Genomic DNA, 25,097 nt, shown 5'->3' with positions numbered 1-25,097 from the left:
AAACCACACACACACACACACTAAGACTCTGGAAACAAGTGTTGTACACATGCAGTTCAAAAACAACCTTACTGTACTATCTTCATTTCACACATTGCTCTCAAGCGAGCACCCCACCCACCGCTAACACACAGAGTTACACTTCTGCGCACACAGGGGCAGCTTTCTGGCCATCTTTCAGGCCTCGAGGCCCCGCAGAGAGACTTCCAGGAAGAAATGAAGGCTATTAGAAGAAGTCCACAGCAGCACACGTTAGCCTAGATAACCTTATGACAAAGAGGGCGACTCTGAAAGCAGCTTGCAGACAGGCGAGCTCCTTTTATGACTGGATGTGACCTTGACCCGAAGGTTAATGTATCTAAAACCGCAGATCTCGCAATGAACGCTGCTTAAAGCAATTATTAAGATGAAGTGGAGCCCACTCGGTCCCCACGATGGATTTCACGGCAACACAACGCGCGTGTGAGCTGCAGCTGTGTCATGAAAAGAGAAGAAAAACTTTCTTTTTGCTTCTTTACATTCATTTCATCCAGTCTGTGTGCACTGCCTTAATATTAGAAGTGAAAAGAAAGAAGGACATTTAAGTTAATTAACCCCATCATCGTTACAGCACATATTCATAACTGAGTTTCTACTTCTACCTATCACCGAGCGACTGTGTAGGAGCGTCTCTGCAGAGCGTGTCGGGATTTGTCCCTGCTGTCAGATCTCAATAATCATTTTGCGCTCGATGCCTTTGGCAGGACTTTGTCTCGTGGAGCATGTGTGAACATATTCGACAGACCCAACCCAAGAACGAAAGAATTATCACAATTCTCATTAGCTTTTAATCATTTAAGGCATCTGTTTTTTTAAGCTGGACGCCTAAAGTTGTCACTGTGAGGCGCAAATGAGAACACTTCCACACGCCCGGCACGCACAACTACAACATCCATGCGCACAAAGAAAGATAACAACAACAGTCCACACAGAGACATTCAGGTAACAAGCTAAAGGCTCAGCTGGATGAGCATTTAAGCCAGCTGTGCAAACAAAAGAAGGGATCCATAACATTGACCGGAAAACACCCAAACACACACACACACATCCAGACTCAGATATACACTCATTTAAGGAAATTTAACGGCTAAAACTAGCATCCAATGTGCCGGTTAAACGTCTGAATCAGACTGAGGGGTAAGGAAAAACACAGAGGAGCAGATTGTGGATTCCTGATGCGGCAAATTGAGGCGTTTATCGCTTATCATCTTTGCACACTAATAGGAAAATGAGTCAGATACCCCAGGGAGTAAATAAAGTCCCTGAAAGAACACACCCCGCCTGCCCTCCACGTATGCATCCTCACACACAGATGAATTTAAAGGTGAATTTGAATGCAGCATCATGCTTTCATTACTTACCCTCCCCCAGTTTTTTTGTGTGTGTGTTTTTATGGCATAAACACCAAACCCAGTTCTGTCAAACGCAAAAACAAGCAGACACACAAAGTTAGAAACTCATTATCCCCAAGCTCTGAGGGAATTCGGTTATTATTACAATAATTATTGTACCCCGTAGTGCTAATTAGGACGTGCAACAAGGACGCACAGAGGCACGCGCAAACGTGGAAGCGGCTGCCATATCTAACGCTGATAACAGCAAACTCCACTGACGCGTGACTGGAGAGAGAAGCTGAGTGCAACATGAAGGAGGCAGCAGACCTGTTAGAATACTGATCGCACTCCTCCAATTAAAGCCTTCGAAAACCGACGTGATTTACGTTTCTTAGGTTCACTTGAAGTTATGAAGGAACGCATCAAAAAGCAGTGCCTCCCAAATGTGACAGTAGGAGCGAATCACAGATTTCATTTGTGGGATTTAAAAATTCAGAAATGCATTTAGTCCCGCAAAACGACAGCACGACACGTTCATCTCTCATAATTCAGTTTTACAGGCAAAACAAAAATAAAAAATGTTGGCACGTCGTTGGTACGGCAGACTCCGTGGGGATGCTTCTGCCTCGGTGATGGATCGGTGCTAGACTGACAAAACACGCGCTGATGCAGCTCGAGATGGTTTTTCATTTGTGCACATAATGCTGGCTTATGTAAGAACATAAAAGAACATAGATGGTCTGAAAACTGCAATTTGTGTGTTTGTGTGTAGGTTTCAAAGCTGAAATGGGTCTGCTGCACAGAGTAGGAATCAAACGCCGGTGGTTGTTTGATGAATTTGCTCAAATATGACCAAATTCTCACTGGGCAGATAACTTTTGTTACTTTCAAGGAGAAAAGCACTACATTCATAGCTTTCCAGAAGTGATACTTTGTTTTTGGCAGTAGGATAAACTGACTAAAAAAAATCAAATAAAATCCTGCAAAGCTGCAAAACACCTGCTTTATTCTCGCAGTTCTGACTCATGTTAGATTTGCTCTTCTCTTTTCAGTTCACTTCCTCTGTTATTAGTTGAGCCTCCTCTGTGTTTTGTTGTCAAGGCCCTGTCTTAACAACCTGCGATGCCTAAAAACACCTAACACTGTGTTGGTTGTTTCTCTCTTTAGTTGCTTCCTGTTTTATTTTACTTCCTCCTTGTCTGTTTATTTAGATTCGGTTCACCTGTGCCTTGTTTCCCCCAGCTGTGTTCACTCCCTCTGATTACTTTGTATGTTCTTTTTCTTTTTTTAAAATTACCTCTTTCCTTTTTCTTTAGTTGAATTTATAAACAAAATGCCACAGTTTGACAGATATGAACTTGGCATATCACTGCATGGTGTGGAGTGTTTCCTTAAAACATTTGAGGAAATTGGGCAAGACCTAAAAAACACTATTTATATGAACATTATTAAGAAACAGGGAAAAATCCAGCAAAGACTTAGAAAAGGACTCAAAAGAAGCATCGGGCCCTTCACTTAAACTCCCTGCTGTTCACTGAGGTCTCTTCAGAGTGGTCTGAGTGGAAGGCTGGCTATCAGGAAGACATTTTTAATGAAAGGATAAAGGAAGAAAAGGGTGAGGTACACCAAATCACACAAGACCTGCACTGAAAATCAGTGGCAACGGGTCTTTAAATTTAATAAAACTTTGGGTTCAAATTAGGGCTGCACGATTTTGCATAAAATGAGAATCACGATTTTTTGGCTTAGAATTGAGATCACGATTCTCTCACGATTTTCTTTTCCAGTATAAATATTTATTGCACTTATTAACTGCACATCAACTTCGTAACAGTTGAGACTGAACATAAAAACAATAAATAAACATAAAAACAACAAATGTCTCACATTTTGTGGTTGCTGCAAAATGTTGTACTGCTTGAAATTCCATCTCCACCATTGTCAAAGGAGCTTGCAAAGAAAAGCGTCTGGACTTCTTTAAGTTGCTTGAAGACGTTTCACCTCTCATCCAAGAAGCTTCTTCAGTTCTAAGGTCAAATGGTGGAAAGTCCCAGATATAAAACTAGTGGGAGTAACCCCCCACAGAGGGACAAAAGGACCCCCTGATGATGACCCCCTGATTCGCATGATAAGGTGGGGCCAGGTTTCACAATGAACACACCCGAAACTCTGGCTGATTGGGACCCACACCCAGTTTCACATCTTGGCTCAGGCGATTAGAGGATCATCAGGGGGTCCTTTTGTCCCTCTGTGGGGGGTTACTCCCACTAGGTTATATCTGGGACTCTCCACCATTTGACCTTAGAACTGAAGAAGCTTCTTGGATGAGAGGTGAAACGTCTTCAAGCAACTTACTTTTCTTTGCAAGCTCCTTTGACTACGATGACCTGGATGACTGAGAACCTTCACAGACATCTCCACCGTTGCTCGACACTGCGTGTATAGAGCAGGTGGTGCAACAATAGAAAAATAGTTGCGGGACGGCACTGTGTAGCGTTTGTCTAGGGTGTTGATCATTTTCCTAAATCCCTCGTTTTGCACAGTGTTGATGGGAGCCATATCTTTGGTCAGGTGATAAGTAATAGCCTCTGTAATTTCTTTGTGCCTGCGGGAGTTCGACGTGAAGCGCTGTATAAGGTTCCCGTTATTGATGTTTGGGTGGTTGACCGGGACGGATTTTCTCCTGTCACTTTCTCGTCATCCCTGACGTGCTCTCCGTTGTTTTTTCCCTGCTAATTTTAGCATCACACGGCACAGCTTCTGCATCACGTGGTATAAGGCTCCGCCCTTGTCATTTGTTGAGCAGGAAGAGTGAGCGCTTGTTCTCATGCAGATTACGTCCCGGATGAAAATGCGGTACAATCGTCGTCGTCGTCTTTTTTTTTGTTTTTTGTTTTTAAATCGTTGTCATTTGGAAATGAGATCGCACATAAGTATGAATCGAGATCGCGATTTTCTAACGATTAATCGTGCAGCCCTAGTTCAAATCATTATCATTGTAAACACGGTGGAGGCGCTGTCATGGGCTGGGTTGCATTTCAGCCAGTGTTGGAAATCTTGTCAAAATTGATTAAATTAAAAGTACCAGTAAATACCATCAGATTTTGATCCTCCATGCAGAACTGTGCAACACATTTTGCCTCATATGTACTTCCCATATATGTTTGCACATGTTTAAATAAATTGCTACAACCATTTCCCATGTTTCTGACAAGGTATAAAGAAATCGGGAGTGGCTCGAGACTTTTGCACAGCACAGCATTTCATTACTTTTGCTATCATGTCTTAAAATGCTTTTAAAACAGCACATAGTGACAACTCCGTCAGCTACGTGTCTGTCAGCAGCAGCAGCTACACTCAGCAACAGCTGAATGTGAAGCGTCCTATTCCATCAAAAGTGAAACATTAAATCACAGCGAGAACTGCCGCATGCATCGCTCAAGTTGTGACACTTCTTAGTGTCTGTGAAGGTTCTCAGTCATCCAGGTCATCGTCCAGACGCTTTTCTTTCCAAGCGACACTTTTTAGTATTAGTTCAAACTAGTTGTTAGGCTTAGATCACAAGTTGATACAGCATTTTTGAAATGAAATGATTAAGAGGCTTTGAGTGTGATGTTATCGTTGTGTCAGCCGGTGATCGGCTGTGATCAGCTGATCACGGGGCCGGGGTTAAAAGAGAGACGCCACCCACCTGTTCGCCGCTCAGACATCAGTCTCTTCGTGTCAGTCTCCGCCTGATTCAGCAACCGTGAGTGACAATCCCTTTCAATCCTTTTTCTCTTCCCGGCTCCGCTCGCTCTCTGTCTGTAACGACAGTTCCGAAGCCACGCTTCGTGCACTGATCATTACTAGAATAACTGCGTGTCTGCTCCAAACCCACCGCTAGCCTTCGCCGCGCTTGGGTCTAGCCAGCACGCCACACGGGCACGCCGAATTACTGTGTGTGATCCGCCCGACCGTGACAGGTTGCACTATAAATGAAGATTTAATATGCTACAAACACCAGCTGTCTTTGTTTAATTATATTCACATTTCCTGTTACAGAAGTGCACTGTGATAAATGTACTTAAATGTAGATAATGTAGCGATAGAGCATATCAGCCCCTGTGGGATTGCAAATGTAGTTGTACTACACAATATTTCAATAAAGTTATAATTTCTAAAGAAAAACTGGAAAATTTTTATTATGCTGAATCTCTTGGCAATATTAAGAAAGTTTTTTATTAGGCTCTCAATATGTACGCACGCACTCGCACACACAGACACACAAGTCATAGCGTGACTTTGTTTTTTTCTTCCTCTCGCTCAGCTGGCACAGTTTAGGAGGGCACAGTTTCCTTGGGAACTGCACAAACTGCCAGACTCCTAATGTGCTACGTCTGCATGTGTGAGCATATGTTTGTGTGCCCACTTCAAAACGGGATGGCATTCTAGTTAATCGCAAATGGCAAAGGCTAATACCACATCGTGCCCAATCGTCCAGTAATCATCACCTCAAAGTCGACTGTTAACCTGCTCCCCAATTGTAGGAAAATGCCCGGAGCGAGTGCCAAGTCTGCTGCCAACAAGGAGGGAGGACCAGTAAGATCAGCACGCCAATAGCAGCTTTTTTGTGCGGTATTGTCTGTCTGTGTGTGTCTGAACAAACTGGTGATGTGATAGCCAAAGGGCTCATTTCCCTAATGTAAACACTCCAGCAAAGGCACCGCACACACATAAAGAGGCAGAGTTAATCGCATTCACTCGAGTGTTTCAGAGCGCCGTTGTCTCTTGTTTTCGGCACAGAGCCAATCGGGAAAGCTGCTCTTCATGAAAACTGTCCATTTTTCCAGAGAACATGCTCTTATCAAAAACTACATAACCAAGAGCTCCTCGCCATCATCGCCCCATCTGTTATACGAGAGATTAAACTTCCTGATCGGCAAATGAACAGCGGTGTTGTTTCTGTGCTCTTGTCCATCCTCGCACCTCGGCCTGTTTCGAGCCCTCCCTGAGTTCACTGCCAAAGAAAGCAGCAGACTAACTGGACTAATCACTGAATGGCAGAAGCAGTGAAAAAGGCCTTTTTCCATTTCCTTTTTTCTCCTGATAGCCGGGGAGATTAATCACCCATGTGGACTTGTACTAACTCGCTCGCTTCCTCTTCCTCTGGCTTTCTTTCTTTCTACCAATCATGCCCCTCTCCTGTGTGGCGGTAACAAATGTTTGAAATGCAAACACACAAGACACCCCCTCCTCCCACCCGCAGTACATTCACTAGGTGTTGGCAGATGGCTCAAAGGTCATTTTGCCGTCCAAGAAAGGTTGTGTCAACAAGTAGAGAACAACAGGTGAGGTGGACCCTGATGCCCAGGGGTTGGTGTGTTTTTTAGAAACAGGTTAAATAAAGTGAGAGTGATATTTGAAGAGCCCTGCAAAATCATGTTGCTCACATAGATGAGAAACTGACCTGTGAACAGCTCATTAAGTCTGATGACTGATGAGGATGGCAACTTTATTTGTTTTTTAACTTTCCTCCCTTACATGACAGACACTAATGATCGCACACATGCACTGAAAACATGTTGTATTGTGTGTGTGTGTGTGTGTGTGTCAGATTTAGCAAAGCCAAATGCATTCATGCTGCACATCTGCACCTATATGTAACACCCACAGATAAGCAACTGTGTATTTTCCACAGGTCAGCAGAATGCTCGGTCACGCCTCACACTTTTGCGTTTGCAGTTTAGTCATTTTACACAGCAGAGTTTCCAGTCGCACAACACATCCACTTAACTGCACATCCACTTCAGAGTCACAAGGGGGTCGGAGCCTAACCCAAGAGGAACAGTACAGAGTACATCACAGAGCCTACACACAGAGACAGGCAATTATAGACACTTAAAACCCATTAAGATTCACTAATTAACCTAACAAGCATGTCTTTGGACTGTGGGAGTAAGTGAAATACCCCCAGAGAGCTCACACAGGGACAGGGAGAAGATACAGAAAGCCAAGCAGATTCAAGGCGACAATGCAAACCACTGCATTACCACTGAGCGAAAAGGTTCAGATATATGCTCTACCTGCACAACAAAGAGGAGTATTACCAGTTAGAACGACAAACGGTTCCCTCGAATGTTTGAGGAGTCCAAAGCAGGACTGAAAAAAAGGATGGTAAACTGGCAACAACAGCTTGAAAGGATTATGCATCTCTATGCCTGTATGGAAACCACATCAAGGAGGCATGAAGACAAAACACCCGTGTGATTGCGGTGAACTCTCCGGACAATTAACCGCCGCTATTATTATATCAGATGAAGTCAATCAAGCTGGCAATTTAAAGAATCTGATCGATTAAGACAGCTGGTTTCTCACACACAGCTCAGGCCTGCAGGGCAACTGAGAAAAAGGCTAGCAGTAAGATGGAGTAATGTACACTGTGAGCTACAGATGATGTTATTTAAAAAGAAAAACAATGAGAAGGACATTAAAATGTCAAACATGTCTCCATGAAGACAAAACAAATAAGTATCTGAAATAAATAAAGGAACAAAAGAGATGGAAAGACTGAGATTGCAGATACATGTGGAGGAAATGAGCTTACTCCAAAAGGAGTGGTGGTTTGGGCAGGATGCCTACAAGGTGTTTCGAGCATGCCCAACTTAGAGAAGGACCCGAGACAAACCTAAGACACACTGGAGAGGTTACATCTCTCAGCTGCCTCTGTGTCTTCCCAGAGCTGGAGGAAGTGGCTGAGGAGAGGAAAGTCTTGGCATACCGGCTCAGACAGCTGCCTCCTGACCCAGATAAGCAGCAGAAAATGGAATAAATTCATAGCTGTAACTTAAAAAACAAATCTAGCCTCACACTGAGGCCATGCTCCCTGCTCTTTTCTCCACCCACAGTGGCTGAAAGAGTGGGAGATGGCGCAGCTTAATATCCCTCTGTTGTCATTTCCCTCATTAATAACCAGCCAGCAGACAGACAAATGTAAAGCCTGTCATCATTTTTACTCTCCTACCGTTTCTTTCACACAACTCATTTCATTTGAATGAATGATGGCTACAGCCACCTGAACAGTGAGCCTGTCTGTTTATAATGTTGTCTAACAATGAATTATTGGTGTAAAGAATATGAGGCAGGCAGGTTGATTGCTGAAAAAATACGGTGTTCTCTCTTAATGCTAACCTGCATTTGGTCAATAAAGTTTCTCCATCTGTTTCTCCTTCACCGTGCATGACCTGAGTTTGAGACTACGAAGTAGTTGTGTGCAGGATTTGTTGCAAATCCACTCGTTTACAATCTGGGTCATGCTTTTCAGTAGTATTTCTATAGTTCTTTAAGTAAAGGTTTAACAGCTTGCTATGTTTCTGCTATGAATTTTGAGAGTCTGGGACAGTTATTCGAGAAAATATCCGCTAAAACCTTAAAGAAGATGTGTTGCAGCTCATTTTTTCATTCAATTACACAATGACATCAAAGCTATCCTCAATTATTTTCCTAAATAACACTGAATGTGCTCAGAAGTGTTTCCATTTAATTCCAAGCCTGTCTGTGCCTGTTGGTGGTAGGCAGCAGCTTCAGGATGCATCCCTGCTGGTTTCACTGCACCGCAGCCCCACCACGCTGTCAGCGAGCTGGGTGTTGTCTCCACACAAACACACGCGCACAACACACCACAGCCTGGATTTCTCGTAAACCCTAAGAGCACTTTGCCATAAAATAATACGCGAGCACACCCATTTGTAAAGAGGTCCATCAAATTGATTTTGAAATGAACATGAAACTGTTTCTTCAGCTGCTGCCAAACTCTCCAAGCCCTCCACATGGATTAGCATACTGCACCGTGTGCCCAGCTGGGCATGCAAAGAAACTTGATTAGCTTAGTTAGCTCAACAAAACAAAGAAATGACTATACTTGTTATGGAAACCAGAGGAGGCCGAATCCCTGTGTCAGGCTCTTGTTAAGAGGAGCCACAGATAGGGGCATGGGATGTGCAACTGATAGGGGATATCCTGGCTGGGCCTTTTCTGTGAGGAGTTTGCATGTTCTTCCTGTGCCCGTGTGCTTCTTCTAGAGAGCACTCTGGCTTCCACACAAGGACACACATGGTAGGTTAATTGGTGACTTTTAAATTGGACATGAGGTAGATAAAGCTCGGTACAAATGTATCCTCAAAATGTGACTTGCAGTCTAAAAAAAAGCTATATAAATGCGAGCACACCCATCAGCAGAGAATCGGTGACATTGGTGAGGTGAACCGGGAAAACAGAAGCTAATGCCCAGCACAGCCTGTTATTTATTTGTTTATTGTGACTTCATTACTTATTCATTCATTTCTATTTTTGCCTTTTTGTGAGTAGCATAAAGCGACGACACCTGTCATTTCATTATTCGACCTCGTGTTGCGTAATGATAATGAATATTGCATGCTTTTCCAGTCACTCAGGTGCTACTGACGAGCTACAGCGATGAAACAAAGCACCGTACACTTCCTATTTTCACATGCGGGAGATGATGACATCACATGAAATACCAAAGAATCAACAGGTATTGTCATATTTTACTGATGACGAATCCTCAAAGTTCCTCTTACTTAACTTCTGTTTCACCTAATCATACAGAGTATGTGGGGGTTGAGTTCCCAACCTGGTAAAGTTTTTAAAAGAAATCAATCCTGAAAAAGCCTTTGTGTTTTGGTAACATTATTTACAGAGCAGAACAGTCCTAACCTTCCTGAAAGAGATTAACCAGCCCTACACAGATTACATAAGGAGCGCTGTGTCCCCATCTGGTTCCGCTCTGTTTGCTCGTAGCGTAACTCCGATTAGAGCTTCGTCATTGTCGGAGTTCAGATTAGGATTAACCCAGCTGACACAGCCATGTGTTAGAGTGTATAGCCACACTGCAGAAACGGACATATCAGTGTTTTCAGGTATGAGTAAAGTAACAGCCATAAAAAGTGCATATAAAGAACAAGTGTCCTAAATATTTTAACCGTGTAATCCCCAATGCATAAAAGTGTTAACGCATCCTTCTGGATTAAGTGTCTGGTGTGTGTGGTGCGGGTTTTTGACAGGTAGGTGAACAGCGATGACGTTTCCTCCTGTTTTTATTCTGTAATGAAAAGGCGCGTGCGTGTCATTGCAAGCCGAAGGCGTCCCGGCAATATGTGACGGGAGCCTTTGTCGGGCTGTTCACCTGACGACTGAAAAGCTGTTGATGTGGAGCCGTCTCACAGCCTTTGAACCATTTATCTCGCCCCCGCCCTCTCAACCTCTTTTATTTTCTAAGACTCAAACAAACAGAGAGGAAAAAGGGAAGAATGAGAGAGGGAAAATGAGAAGAACAAGAGAGGGAGGATAAAGTGGCGATTCATGAAGACTGTCGCATGTTTGACATGAAAAGCCCTGAGAACTCAGGAAATTGCTTTGGCCTATTTTGGGTTAAGGAGCTCTGGGCATATCAGTGACTGTGGGATGAAACGAGAGAGGCCCTGAGGTGCAGTAATGGATGGAGTGGAAGCAGACCACTGGCTGCTAAGGTCAAAATGAAAAAACAAATGTAACAAAACAGAAAGGATGACAATGGAAGGCCATTTGTTTCCACATCAGTTGATCGATGGGGGTCTCAGAGATCCAGTAGCAGTCACATAAGGCTGGTTTTTAGACAGTTTATTACTAGATTTAAAAATATGTCACATATATTCATGACTAAATTCAGTGTCCTAATTGCAAGACACTTCTAATGGCCAACAGAAGGGGAGTCCTTTGGTTGTAAAACGATGTCCCGCTGTCACCGCTATGACAAAATGACCCTGTGTCAATCTCTAACTTTAAGTCTTACCTGTTACAACATGTTGTTGTTTTTTTAAAAAAAAAAAGAAAATTAGGTTCCTTCAGGTAGAATAGAAAATATAAAGCATTGTATGATTTAGGGTGGGTCTGTCTTGGGATTGACAAGTTGCTACAATCTGAGTTTGCCATGTCCTCAATCTGTCAGTTAGATCCACAACAGGATCCACTGCTACAAAGTCGAGGCTTCAGAAACAATTTGTGAAAACAGGACATCAACAACCGTGGTGGTTACATCCATCGTTTACAGTGCGGGGAAATAATTATTTGATCCTGCTCAATCTGTACATTTGTTTACTTACAAAGAAATGAGCAGTCTCCAATTTTCAGTTATTTAAGACACAAAATCAACCAAAAATCCAGAAAAGGCTCATTTTAAAGTTATAAATTAATTTGCATGTCAATGTGTGACGTAAGAAAACATGACTTAGTGTTTGGTGGAGAAACCAATAGATATAGTATTATTATTCCGGTATACACATTCCAAAAGTTTAAAGTACGACCAAATAGAGCAGGGCGAAATGACCAAAAATATTTATCATGATATACATTTGAAAATTTGCGATAACGATATAACTGACGATATAATTGACACTAGACAAAATACTTTACAACTCCACAACTTTATTAGTGCAAAAAAATAAATAAATAAACGTATTTTCACTTAAACAAGCAGCTGTTTTTTTTATGTGCATTAAAGTCATATAAAAAATTAACACTGCAAATGCAAATCCTTGCTGACAGTTTAACCAAAAGGCATTTCCAGTGGAAATTGGCTGACATATCCTCAGCATAACCATGTATAATATCCACAAAACTTAAAAAGAGGTTATACACACACAATACGGTAATATTATCTTGAAGCACAGTACGTATCACTCCGCGAGGCTCCTGACTACGATAGCCGTAATACTCCGACAATCCATCAAGCAGTGCGGGTTTGTAGCTTAGCAAAGTCGTACTGAAACATTTGACAGATTTTCGAGCACCATGTACCACATAAAATCATTTCGAGGTCAGTAAACACAACCAGAATTCATACATAAGGCACACGGGATTATAAGGGGCACTGTCAATTTTCAGAAAAATCAAAGGATTGATTTTAAGTGTGCCGTATTTTCCAAACAACACGGTAATAACGACAGCCCGCTAGCATGCGCTACCAAAAATAGTGCTTTGTTGTGTATCTGACAGACGAAAGCTAAACCAGTGCCACACCACTGAAGTTGCAGCATTTTTACAAACCAATTCTGGTTCATCTGTTTCATTCAGCGATCCGCTTTCGTCCTTCTCATTTTTCCTCCATGTGCGTATGAAAACAAAGGCACTGCGCATGCGCGTTTTACCCATATTTCTAACGCGATATTTCATTTTCTTATCGTTGCCCGACATTATACCGGTATTACCGTGAATGGTATGATATGGCCCAGCCCTACGACCAAATGAATGTCATCACCAGTAACATAAGTACATAGAATGGATCGCTGCAAAGATCAGGATTTCCACTTTCTACTTGATGCTACTTAATGTGAATTGATCGCGAACACTAATGAACAGCTTCTGGGATATTAAAGCTTTAATTACAACGTCTCTTCAGTCAAAAAGTCTGAATGCCGACCTCTTGTCTTACAGAAAAGACACAAGCAAGCAGAGGCTCGCTTAAACATTATTGAGCTACAGTAAGCATTTCTATCCTGTTGCCCATTTAATCAGTGCTCCCATCGATTTTTTTGGATCAGCTGTTTGCAGTGATTCCTCGCATAAAACCGTCAACTGTCTCTCTCCCTGCATCTGTCTGCTGCTCAATCCCTCACAGTCTATTCAAGACACCCTTCCCATAATGCCTGTGCTTTGCTCTCTTTGACTAATCAGTTGAGTGTCTGTGGACGAGAGTAATAACAACACACCCACTGCTATGACAGGATATGGAAGCAGGCCATTTCCTGCAAAATCTGTCTCTCACTTCGGTCTCCGATCCTCCACATGAGCCCAACATCACAGCAGGCTAACAAGCCACTATCCAAACACACACAGAGACACACATTTCATATGCAGGTCCAACACTCTCTGAGGGAATGGCAGAAAATAAGCAATGGACACGTGACTGTGCACTGTCCCTGGCAACATATGTTTATACGAGTTATGAATGAATTAAGCTGGCACCAAACAAAAGCAAATGAGGGGCGAGAAATTGCATTTTTCCAGCCTTGACCCTGGTCTCTGATTTATGGCAATGAGAGGGGGGGGAAAAAATAACGAAGGAAGGCAAACACAGCAGGGTTATGAATATAAGTAGCTGGCTCAGGTGGGAGCACCAGAGGAGAAAGCACTAATAAGGACCAGTTGGACAAACTGGCAGAGGGAGACACAAAGTAAATATAAAGGAAAGCAGACTGAACGGATGGGAAAGCACAGAGGAGAATGCACACTGTATGTGAACAAGCACAAGCAGGGGAAACGGGCCAGTGGTCACAAGAGACTGGTGCTGTGCGTGGACAGCTGGCTTGCCCAGGTGGTACAATGCAGACTGGAAGATATAGGCATCTGTCCTGCCATACTGGTGGATACAAACGACTATGTCCTCACAAGCCCAGAGTAATGACTGCAAAAACAAAATATTTCTTCTTCAATTTCATTAAGGCATTCCTGGCTTACACAAAAACCCTCCCAATAAATTCTAGAAAGGATTCAGATTTCACAGACCACCACTAGTAACTTGATTAATACTCTGAGGATCAGCAGATAGCTTAAGATTCATATCAGTGCTGACTCTGGATCACTGTCTTCTGAGAGGCTGAGAGTCAAAGCAGTTCTACTATGTGATTTACCCAAAACAATAAGTGTTCATATTGGCATATACATGTGTGATATGTCAGCTGTATTTTACAGATTTACTCATAGTGAAACAAGCATTTACAGTTACATTCATAACAATTCAATCAACTATGTAAACTCACAAAGTGGTGAAACAGCGTCACTATGGAAACATAAATGCAAAGATTGTAGCCACAGAGAGCAGTAACCACACTGTAAATAAGCCACCTAATCGATCGATGATACTTGGCCATTTAAACATTCATCTTTTATTGCACGAGCAGTTTAGTTACACCCAGACACAAAATACCACAGCTCACAGCCTCGTTCGGGTTAACCTTATCTATCAAACTAACCTCACAGACTGGCGACCCTGTAGCCCGAGGCGCCGCTGCCAATTGGTAACGGGCGATAAGACAGAGGAGAATTCACGTACTCTGTGCACATTGGTTTGACTGGGTGCCTTAGCATGCAGGGTCGCATGCTACAGCAGGAATGAGTGCACTGGCTCATCCATGTTAGCACGAGCATTTCCTTAACCAAGCCAGACTTCAAGGACGGGCTTGTCCTACATTGTCTGGAAAGAGCTAGGTCGACTCTTGAAGAAATACTCTGTCAACTCTGTTATTTTCCAGAGACACAGACTGTCATCGGAAGTTGTCCTTGAAGCTGAATGAATGAATAAATATTCACGCCCCGCAATAACAGAGCCAAGATATCAAAGACAAAATTAGAGCTGGAACCAGAAATTCACAGTAAGATATTTGAGACACTTAGGAGGCTCAAATATCCCATTTTTAGAGCTGATATTATCAGGTAAAGTAGGGCAGAGCTTAGTGGGAAGCTGGGCAGAGCACGCGTGAAGCATTGGCTGTGAAAGACTTTGGCCTAGGCTTTAAAAACTAAGCTATCACAGGCTGCATTTTTTTGCCATCAGAGCATACCTGCCCACCAGTATATGAAGAGTATATAATAATAATAATAATAATAATGGATTGCATTTATATAGCGCTTTTCGAGAACCTCAAAGCGCTACTACTGACAGCATAACAATAGATTACTTTTAGTAAAACCGGTGCAAACGTTATTTATTAGCCTGGTATTGACCGTCACTGTGCCAGAGGCATAATCCCCCACCACCACTGCTGTCAAAGACACGCATTCGTCATTCAGTTTCAGATGAGCATCTCATTGTTACAGGGGCACATCAGTACGCATCATCTGAGCTAATTCTGGGTCAATCCCCACCCCACTTCCTCACCCCCCTCCTCATTTCCCCTTCCTACCCCCTCTCATTTGTTGTGTCTGCCACTTCATGGGGGGGTGGAGGCACGAGAAAGAATCAAATTAGCTTCCTTTCATACATTTTCATGACAGACAGTCTTGTCAAGGTCAGAGAGGTGCCATGCTCCCCGAGTCTATTTCATTTCAACATCTGAAACAGAGAATAAGAGTGGATGCTTTTTAATGGATGCTGTAAAGCACCATGCCATCACTACGGTGTGCCATGGGGAAACCTATAATGTTTTTGGAAATTTTCAAACGACAGATCACACACTATCCAGTTCACTGTGCCAGTGGGACTGACAGAGGAAGCAGTGAGTTGACAAGAGGATCGAAAATTAAAAGCAAAGCAGCAACAAAAAGGAAAAAAGAGCCAAAAGTTTGCTTATTTATATCTTTCTCTTACATATCCAGGGTCAGCATCATTGTTTAGATGAATACATATGAAATTTTCATCTATGTGCTTAAGTGTGACACTGTATGTGAAATATTTTTGTTGAAATGTTTTACAGTTCATATGTCAGCTATGAAGCGAATGTGTGACAATTTCTCACACACACATGCAAAATACTAAGAATGAAATGCAGAGGTGGAATTATTTCAATAAAGGTCACCAGGAAAACACACACACAAAGATCCCTTTGTTCAATGTTTTTCTCTAATACAGAGCCCACAACATACGCTGCCGAGCTGCAGACTGCTGCCATGACTCTGCTTGTCTGTCTGCCTCCCTGGAGGGCAGGTTAGCATTACCACCAGGCCAGACTCCCTCTCTGTCAGACAGCATTTAGCATGAGTGCTAATGCAGCCACCATCACCATGGCTGTCTGTCTGTAGGCATGTGAACTTAGCCAGTGGCTCAAGTCTTCGTTTATTCCTTTGTAGTATCAGGTTATTAAAAAAAACACTTTCACCTTAGAATGAAGATTATTAGTTTGATATGATGCAGCAACAAAGTGATTCTCCCAAGCTAGTTCTCCTAAGGTGTTAAAAAAAGACAAGGCAAGTTTATTTATAGAGCACCTTTCAAACACTACATTAATTCAAGGTGCTTCACAAGATACAAAAAACTGAAATGAAAGAGGAAAAAAAAAAGAGAAAAAATAATAATGATAAGAAGAAGAAGAATATTAGTTTAACTAGCATAGCATGTATATGTATACATCTGTATGTGCTTTAGCCAGTAGACCACTCTGAACAGCGATTATTAACATCTATATGTTTTTAAAAAATACTTTTTTCCCCCTACATTTAACATTTATTTCATCATTCCCCTGCAATTACGTTACCTCCTCTGTTTGTGTTTGTCTAACATCTCACGTATACGTGATGGAATTTTGTTCGACTCGCCGCTAAATATGGAATGATTTAAAAACACAAGCCTGGCAATATGAACAATATTTTTTTTATCTTCTTTTTAAAACTAGCAAAGGTTGGAGAATAGCTAACCTCTGAGGGTAGGCAGTATAACAGCTAAATATCTAATCACCCAGTTTAGATTCAGATATGTGCACCGCTAGGTGATCGGATCTTAGAGACCTCAGAGACCTACCAGGTTTGTATTCATTAAACATCTTAAATAGTATATTTAGAACTCATTTAATGTTTTTTTTTTTTTTTAAATTAGAAATACTTTGAATACAATTCTATATTTTACTGGAAAATGATGAAAATGGAGGGCACTGAGAATTTGAGTTATAAGCTGTCTCTTCCTGGCTTTTGTTAAAATTCTACCTGCAGCATTTGAACTGTCATTGTCTGAAAGTCTTTTCAGGAAAGCCAATAAAATAAGCACTGTAGTATTCAGTAATCAGAAAGAGTCCATAACAGTGTTCCCAAAATGAAATTTAAGTGGATTTTCACTTTTAAAGGAAAACAAAGACTGCAGTAGGATTAATAAAGCAAAATTTTCAATAGCCACCCAGCTGTTTTCAACAAACAAGTACTAACAAACAGTACACTGCTTACCCAGAAAACCAGGAAACTGATAAATGCAGCATTTGACAGCTAAAGTGACATTTTTTTTGTCTAACACAATAATGGGCAACTGAATTTCCCAAGAGGCCAATGAAAAACTGGGACTGTTGTGGAGGGCCCCAGCTGTCCCACCCCCACATATAAATCCTAATATTACTCCTCTGTAAAATAAACTATTGCTAACACATCAACATAAATATTATATATCATAACAAGTGCTAGTTTGTCACAATAGTAGAGGGCTCAGATCCTTTAAATTAAAATGATTTATTCGAGGATGGAGTCATGTACTATCTTTCTACACGACAGCACTCTCCTGGCTGCGCTGAATAATATCACCAGCTTTTATCGTGCGAGGCCTCTCAGTGTTTCTAGGCACCTCTTCCTCTCTGTGCTTCTATTTTAAATAAAGTTTTGCTGATTCAACCTGAACATCAGCAGATATGATGTTAACCCTGCTGTGTTAGCAAGCTAACATTCGCCAATTAGCAGTAACAACAAAGTACAGCCGACACCGGGAGGAAAGCTGTTTCTAAATATGAGGTGATAAAACTGCACAGTGCTGCAACTGAAATGTCAATTATAACCACATTTAATCGGTTACTCATTCCAGCATTTTTAAAGCCTTGCCCTGCTGACACCTCCCTCCATTCACACACAATAACCCAAAACAAACCCAGAGACACAAACGCCAGCAGTGATTAAGCTACTTAACGCCGTTAAGGTGATTATGGGCCAGCTGGTCACAAACACACACATCACGTCCCTTTATATCGGCACAGTAGGCAGCTCTACTGACACATTCACAAACATATAAATGTAGGGATGGAGTGTGATGAGTGTGAAGGAGTAAAAACTCTTGAACTTCACACTCCTATCACTGCCAGTTTACAGATTACAAAAGCAGAAGACTATCATTTCAGATTGTTTATGCAGAACATCTGACATTCAAATAGAGAAGTCAGTAAGGTTTTAATTTCAGTCTAGACAGGACATCTATGGCTCTCCATCTCTGTGCTTCTTCCTCTCGCCACGGGAACATAGCAAACACGTGCAGCTGCGCCCAAATTATTCATACACACGATGCCCAAACATACACACACACACACACAGTCTGCACACTTATGTAGCATCTCATATTTGCATGCTACAGTAGCCCTTTTGACAGCAGACGAGACACTTGCTCCTTTTCATACTCCACCCCACTTTGTCCCCCCCCCCCTCTTTTTTCCCTCTTTGATTTTTCTTTGTATTTATTACAGTGAATTGCAGGAAGCATTGCTCTTTTCAGCAGACGGAGAGCAGTTTATAAAACAAAGAGGACATCAGAAACTGACTCCGCAAGCCTCTCGCTCTCTTTTTTATCCCCTTCCTCTCTAAAAATACAGTCTGGACTTCATCCACGTCTAGTCTTCCCTCCAATTCTATGGCTTTTTTGCGTGTTTGTGTGCATGTGCATCTTTATATGTGTGTGTCTGTGTGCGTGCAAGCTCAGCAGAGCGCACAAAGACCTGCACTGACATCAGACTCATTCACACAGTGTCCTCTGTCTACGCTCACCCAAGAGGTGCTCTGTTTAAAAAGCCACCCCCCCCTCCAAAGGCACACTCAGTCCCAGTGATCTCTGAGTGACCACAACAATGTCGACACACATAAACTGGCCAAACTCGTTTTATGGTTTATTGAGATGCGCGGACCACAAAGCGTCTATAAAGATAATTATTTTCTAGACTGACCACACACGCTGTGAAAAGACTGCCCTTGTGGTTCAAGCAGAACGAGTTATTATTTAGTGGTCCAGCTGACATATGATGACACCGTGATAAGAGATACATGCAAATGCTGGACTGGACTGAAGCGCCTTTCATTGCTTAATGAATTCAAATGGATAAACTCAAATACAGATCTGTGTGTGTGTGTGTGTGTGTGTGTGTGTGTGTGTGTGTGTGTGTGTGTGTGTGTGTGTGTGTGTGTGTGTGTGTGCCTTTGAATGTCTGCGCAAAAGTGGGCGAATAGGAGGTAGAAGGAGGCAGGGGAAGAGAGAAAGCTGGTCACATTCCAGCGTTTTGGTCACACTTTATTTTGCACACAGTGCAGACGAGCTTGAGCAAGAGAGGGAAGTTTAAAATGGCGTAAATGTGTACACTCACAGTGCGTGTTTTTTATTTTAACTCAGGAGCGCGCAACAGAGTCGCAGACTTACTCCGAGAGGTTATTTTGAGAAAAGCCAGAGGCTCGTCTTTGGGTTTGTGTTTCTTTCACCTTTATGCTTTCTTTTAGCATTCGGTCCTCACTGAAAACACAGCAGCACACAAAGCAGGAAGTGAACAGGAAGTGTGGATGGTCCAGAAGCAACCTTACAGGAAGTCATTCTGCAACAGCAGCGCACCATTAGAGAGTACAGATATACTTAAACAGAGCAAATTCATAAATAGACAGCTTGCACAACTCATTTCCAGATCACTGGCACATGTATGACCTAAATATTGTTGATCTATTAAACACATAAGCTAAACATGTAACAAATTCCTTCACACCTCTGATCATTTGCAAACAACATCATATGAGTCTATTATACACTTGATAGCAGACGTGTAGTTGTGTGACTGTTTGGCAACCAGGATTAAGAAGTGCAGCTTGGCAACCTCACTAACTTCTTTGTTCTGCAGACCTTTTTTGACCTCAGGGAGCTGCAATCTGTTTGTAAAGCCCCTGAATCCGCAGAGCCGGATTATTCAACAGGTTTTTCTGTGATAAACGGGGTGACGGACAAAACACCCAGCACGACTGATTTCTGCACATCACCGTGTCCGGGTCTCAGCTCATGTTCAGTTCAGACAGCAGACAGCTTCTTCAGTACACTTGCCAAAAAAAGCGCTCACAGTGCTATTAGGTTAGCTTGAAGGGTAACAACAACTTTGAAAACAACAACAACAAAAACAAAGAACATAAAATCACGTGCCCACAACCAGACAAGCATGAGGAGGAAGTGATGCACAGCTGCGGACGGCCAACTTGGGCGTGTGCTCTGTCATGTTTCCTGCTCCTGTCACCTCCCTCGAATCCAAACACGCCGACTACGAGCGACTTTACAGCCTCATCAACACAACAACACTGTTTATACGTTTCCCATTGCAGTGATCGGTGTGTGTGTGTAACTGTGTGTGGGAGTGGGAGATGAATGTCGTGACCAAGTGTAAGACTCCTGCCATGAGGAGATTACATTGCAGCACTACCCTGTGACCAGTAAATACAGTACTGTAGGCTTGTAACACACACATATGCACACACACTTTCCCACCAAACCCAGCTGTTTTAGCAACAACCCCCTTGGGAGGTTGTAACCCAGACACAGCCCGTGTGGCAAACTATTAACACACACAGGAAACAGGCGAGACTGGTAGCCGACACAGGACAAGCGTCCAACAACAAAACACCACCATTTTTTTTAAACTCCCATTTAAATCCTTTGTGTGTCAGCTGTGAGGGGCCACTTCCCCCACTCATATTCCCGCTGCTCTTGTTTTGTTTCAAAGCCGGTGGAGCACATTAATGGATTTATGAAGAACTTCTGTAGAGACGCCTTTTACACTGGCTGATCAGCACATCATAAGAGTCCAAGAGATAAAAGCTCATCTTTTTCTTTCCCCTCAGCTGAACTCTCATCGCCTTCTAGCCAAAACGGTCTGCGTCATAACTGTCCGCAACAACCCAGTCATCCACCTGTAGGGTTTGAAGGAACACTGAATATTTTATGCTTTTTTTCCCCCTATTCAGCCTCATTACTGTCATCACCCCAGAACCACAAAACCATGAGGGGGAGGGGGGCAGTCGAGTTCAAATTAGACAGAAAGCAGAGCCTTAAGGTGAGAACATGGAGTAACAATCAAAAGATCAGGAGGCACAACAGCATTAAACAGATTTGTCTTTGAGTCTATTTCTACCAAGCTACGGGGGCTGACTTAGCACTTCAGCAGCGGGCGAGTCACTTGATTTCTGAAATGAGTAAATGGCAGGGAGCCGCACAGAGGGCAACGGCGGGGGACAGAGATCGATATGCAAATGGAAATTTACACACCGCTCACCAAACACGCATGCAAGGGTGCAAAAGCTGAACTATTGGCGGGCCACTCTCACTCAGAGTCTGTCCTGACGTAAAGCTTTCAACCGGGGGTGCAAAATGCAACACTCAACATAAAACCAGCGAGAGTGGGAGCCTGAACTTAAGTGCATGTGTGTGTGTGAAGGTGATGGTGAGTGTGTCTACTTATCTACTGATTATAGCCTGCTTGCACTCGACTGAGCCGATACTGTAAATGGATGCAGCTGGATAAAGACGCAAAAGCCAGGCCGGGGGCAATTTAACAACAACTGTTTAGGAGGGAATTACAGTAGATGCATCTGATCATGTCTGCAATGCAGATCCACTGACTCAAGCGTGCGTACGGATCCAGGATTGTAGGATTGTAGGTCGTTCAGGAATTGGATGCTGGCAACACGAGACTGAGTATGCGTTCATTGGCCTTCACGTCAACCCCGTTGCCCTCGTAATGTACATTCGCACATGCAGATGCAGACATAAGCTCTGAGCCAAGGGCATTGCATGATGGGAGCAATTAAACGGCGTCCCCTCTTATCAAAGGCCCTCTTCTCTGGGAATAAAAGAGGCTCGGAGGTCATTGGGAAAAAGTAACTGCTTATTCAGCAGGAAGTTATCTTTTTCCATGTGTTTATTTGCAAGCTTCCCATTTCCTGTCAAACACACACACACACACACACACACACAGATCACATGTGATGAAAAGGAGCAGCATCGGCTCACCCAGCAGAGTAATTACATGTTACTACTTAGCCCCTGTTTAATTACAGCAAGACTTTCACGCTAATAAAACTAATTCCGAGGTACTCTCGCGAAGATAATGCTCCTCTGCTGATCTGACCTTCCTTACTGAACAAAGAAATGAAAACCTGTTCACAAACTGATGATAACGTCAAAAAGTAAATTAAAAAAAGGAGCAAGAGGGAGCTAAAGGCAGACGTGTTAGTCACTGAGTCATTTACACATCAACAGGCCTCTTGGCTGGTCTCTCTTTCGCTAAATTCAGTTCAGCGACAGCCACCAGCGGCCTATACAGCTTCCCTTTTCACCTGTTTCTGTCAGCACCACCTACTCCACTTCCTGTTACAGTTGTCACAGCGAATGAGCACAAAGGAGATTCACTCTGTGGCTGACAATGAGGCAGCTGATAAAGCCTTCCCCTGGGGAAATGGGGCCAGTGTTTTTAAAGTTCATCTTAAAAGCCTGCTTTGCTGGACCAACTCCCCACCCCCATTCTCAACCCCCACCCCACTCAGATCAATTATTGGAACCCGGATTGGGATGTGAGGACCTCAAATGGGTGCTTCATGAAGCATAGTTATGTTTGTGTAGTTTGTTTTATGTGTAGATTGAAAGCCGGTTACGCAGTACTGCCAAAAGGCGGTCGCTCGCTAATGTGACAGTCTGTGTGGCTCTGAGTTAATTGGGGGTCTGTGGGGTCTGTCAGACCACCGCCACAGCTTTGCACACTGTAAAATGAGCATGATTACAGATGAGGTTTTAGAGCACTTTTTATGCTCACTTCTTATGATCAAATTTTATTTTGGGATTTTTTGCTCACACACATGCAGAAAACTGTCTCCTCTCACCAATTCAAGAGCTGCTGTGCTCCCCAATCCAACAAAGGCAGTGAATGTCACAGCTCTGAAGGAGAGATTCTCTTTGTGCTCGATTCATTTGCTGCAGGACACTTTTTTGTGTTCTTAAGCACAACAATGCTCCTGCTTTTTAACCTAGTTATTGACCTGACTCCGTCATGCATATGTAAGCTGTTGACTAGGCATGGTTATAGATGCAGGTAGGTGCATGTAAGAATAATATCAGCAAAAATTGGTTAGGAGAGAAACGCCCATTCTCCTCCCTGCACCTGGCTGCAGCTGTCCTTGTCACTTCACCCAATGTTAAATCATGAATGTAAGACGCTGTGTGCAGAACTTGTGCATACAAACGTATACACACAACACCACCACCACATGAGAACAGTTATATACGGATATAGCGTGAAACAAACGCGTGCTTTTGCCTTGTCGATACTGTGCAGAGCGCCGCCCAAGTAAAATAAGGTGGAATGGTATTCTCCGTGGCTGTGTAATCTCCTGAATCCCAGAAATGGACGGAGACATCGGGGAGCGTGGAAAACTGTAGGTGTGCATGATGCATTTCATTAATCGCCGGGAGGCACAGACACAAGCGTGCTCTGCTAAGGTCTGCAGATTTCCAGCAGACAGACGTCGGAGGCTTACCTCAACGCAACCTTCACACAGCAGTCTCCCTGGCTCCCCATGGCTGCTTTCAAGGTTCACGGGTGAAATATTTCGGGTAATGTTGTGTTTTCAGTGCTCGTAAACCGTGCGCTGCTGCTGCGGCCGTGGCGTGGAGGTGGGGGTCTCCGGTCAGCGGGAGCAGCCGTCAAGACCTGCCGGGGGTGAGGTGCCTCATCTGGACTCCTGTCCTCTTCTTCTCCTGTGCCGTGGCGGTCATCGCTGTCTCTCTGGCGTGTGTCACATCGCAGTGCTTAACCCGCTCTTTTTTTTTTCTTTCGCTTTTTTCTCTCCGTGGTCTAGCTCAGTCGCTACATCCTGTTTAAAGTGCCTGTGAGGGAAGCATACGAGCGTCTCTCTGCAGCCACACCGCTTCTCTGAGCGAGCACGCTGAGTGAGCGCTGAGAACTGGAGGAGGTGGCGCCACCTTCACTGACGCTTGGAAATGTTCAATTCGCCACTGAACCTTTAATACCAGTGTCTCCCTGCTCCCTGATCACTGCCCCACTCTAATGTAGTATACACATTTGTGTAGGATGAGTTTTACTCATAAATAGTGAATAATTTATTAATTAAATCAATAACTTACTATTAACTTTCACTACATTCAATAATCAGTGACGAAGATGATGTGATACCTTTTCAACATAAAATGATATAACTTTATATTAAATATTTATAATATGATATCATATAATATAATATATCTGTGTTCTACTATTCAAAACTATAATATCCTAGAATAGAATAGAATAGAATAAAATAGAATATGTCTATTCTATACTCTGTTATTCATTATAGTATTCTATGCTATACTATAGCATAGTAATATATACACATATACTCTATTATGCTATGCTATTTTTTATATGCTATCCTATATATAGGATAAGATTAGGAGTTAGTCTATACTGTACACCTATATATAGGTGTGTGTGTGTGTGTGTGTGTGTGTGTGTGTGTGTGTGTGTGTGTGTGTGTATATACAGTACACACACATATATATATATATATATATGTGTGTGTGTGTGTGTGTGTGTGTGTGTGTGTGTGTGTGTGTGTGTGTGTGTGTACTGTTAGAACAACTCTACTATTCAATACTACACACTACAGTATATTAGACTGAAATGTCTTCTGATATACTGTACTATAATCCAGTCCTGTACTATACCATGCAACACTATATATCCATCCATCTCTTTTTCTACTTATTCAATTCAGGGTGACGGGGCAGTTGGAGCCTATCACATGACAAAGCATATTACACCCTGGACAGGTCACTAATCTTTGACTTGCCAACACATAGCTGCAGATTTGAATCCAGGACCTTCTTGATATGAGGCGACAGCGCTCACCACTGTCTGACCCCAATGCTATACAAGCCTGCCTTAAACAATAAGCATGGTTGCTTTTGTGACTGATGCATGCATATGGGCCCACATCAAACAGCAG

The 25,097-nt window shown here is 42.8% G+C and overlaps 1 protein-coding gene across 1 annotated transcript in view; it reads right to left on the bottom strand.

The window, feature by feature from the left end:
- The window catches only part of kif21b (kinesin family member 21B), a 61,325-nt gene extending 37,327 nt beyond the window's left edge, over window positions 1–23,998 (bottom strand). The window contains exon 1 of the mRNA XM_085353173.1: window positions 23,628–23,998. Coding sequence (XP_085209299.1) covers window positions 23,628–23,668 — 41 coding nt within the window. The 5' untranslated portion in view covers window positions 23,669–23,998. The remainder of the gene's footprint in view (window positions 1–23,627) is intronic.
- Between the last annotated feature and the right edge of the window lie 1,099 nt (window positions 23,999–25,097).

Source organism: Diplotaxodon limnothrissa, linkage group LG5 (genome assembly GCF_057381915.1).
Source record: "Diplotaxodon limnothrissa isolate DT_005_m linkage group LG5, D_limnothrissa_male_GT1.1, whole genome shotgun sequence".
Lineage (NCBI taxonomy): Eukaryota > Metazoa > Chordata > Actinopteri > Cichliformes > Cichlidae > Diplotaxodon > Diplotaxodon limnothrissa.
This window is presented reverse-complemented; position numbering and strand designations above follow the sequence as displayed.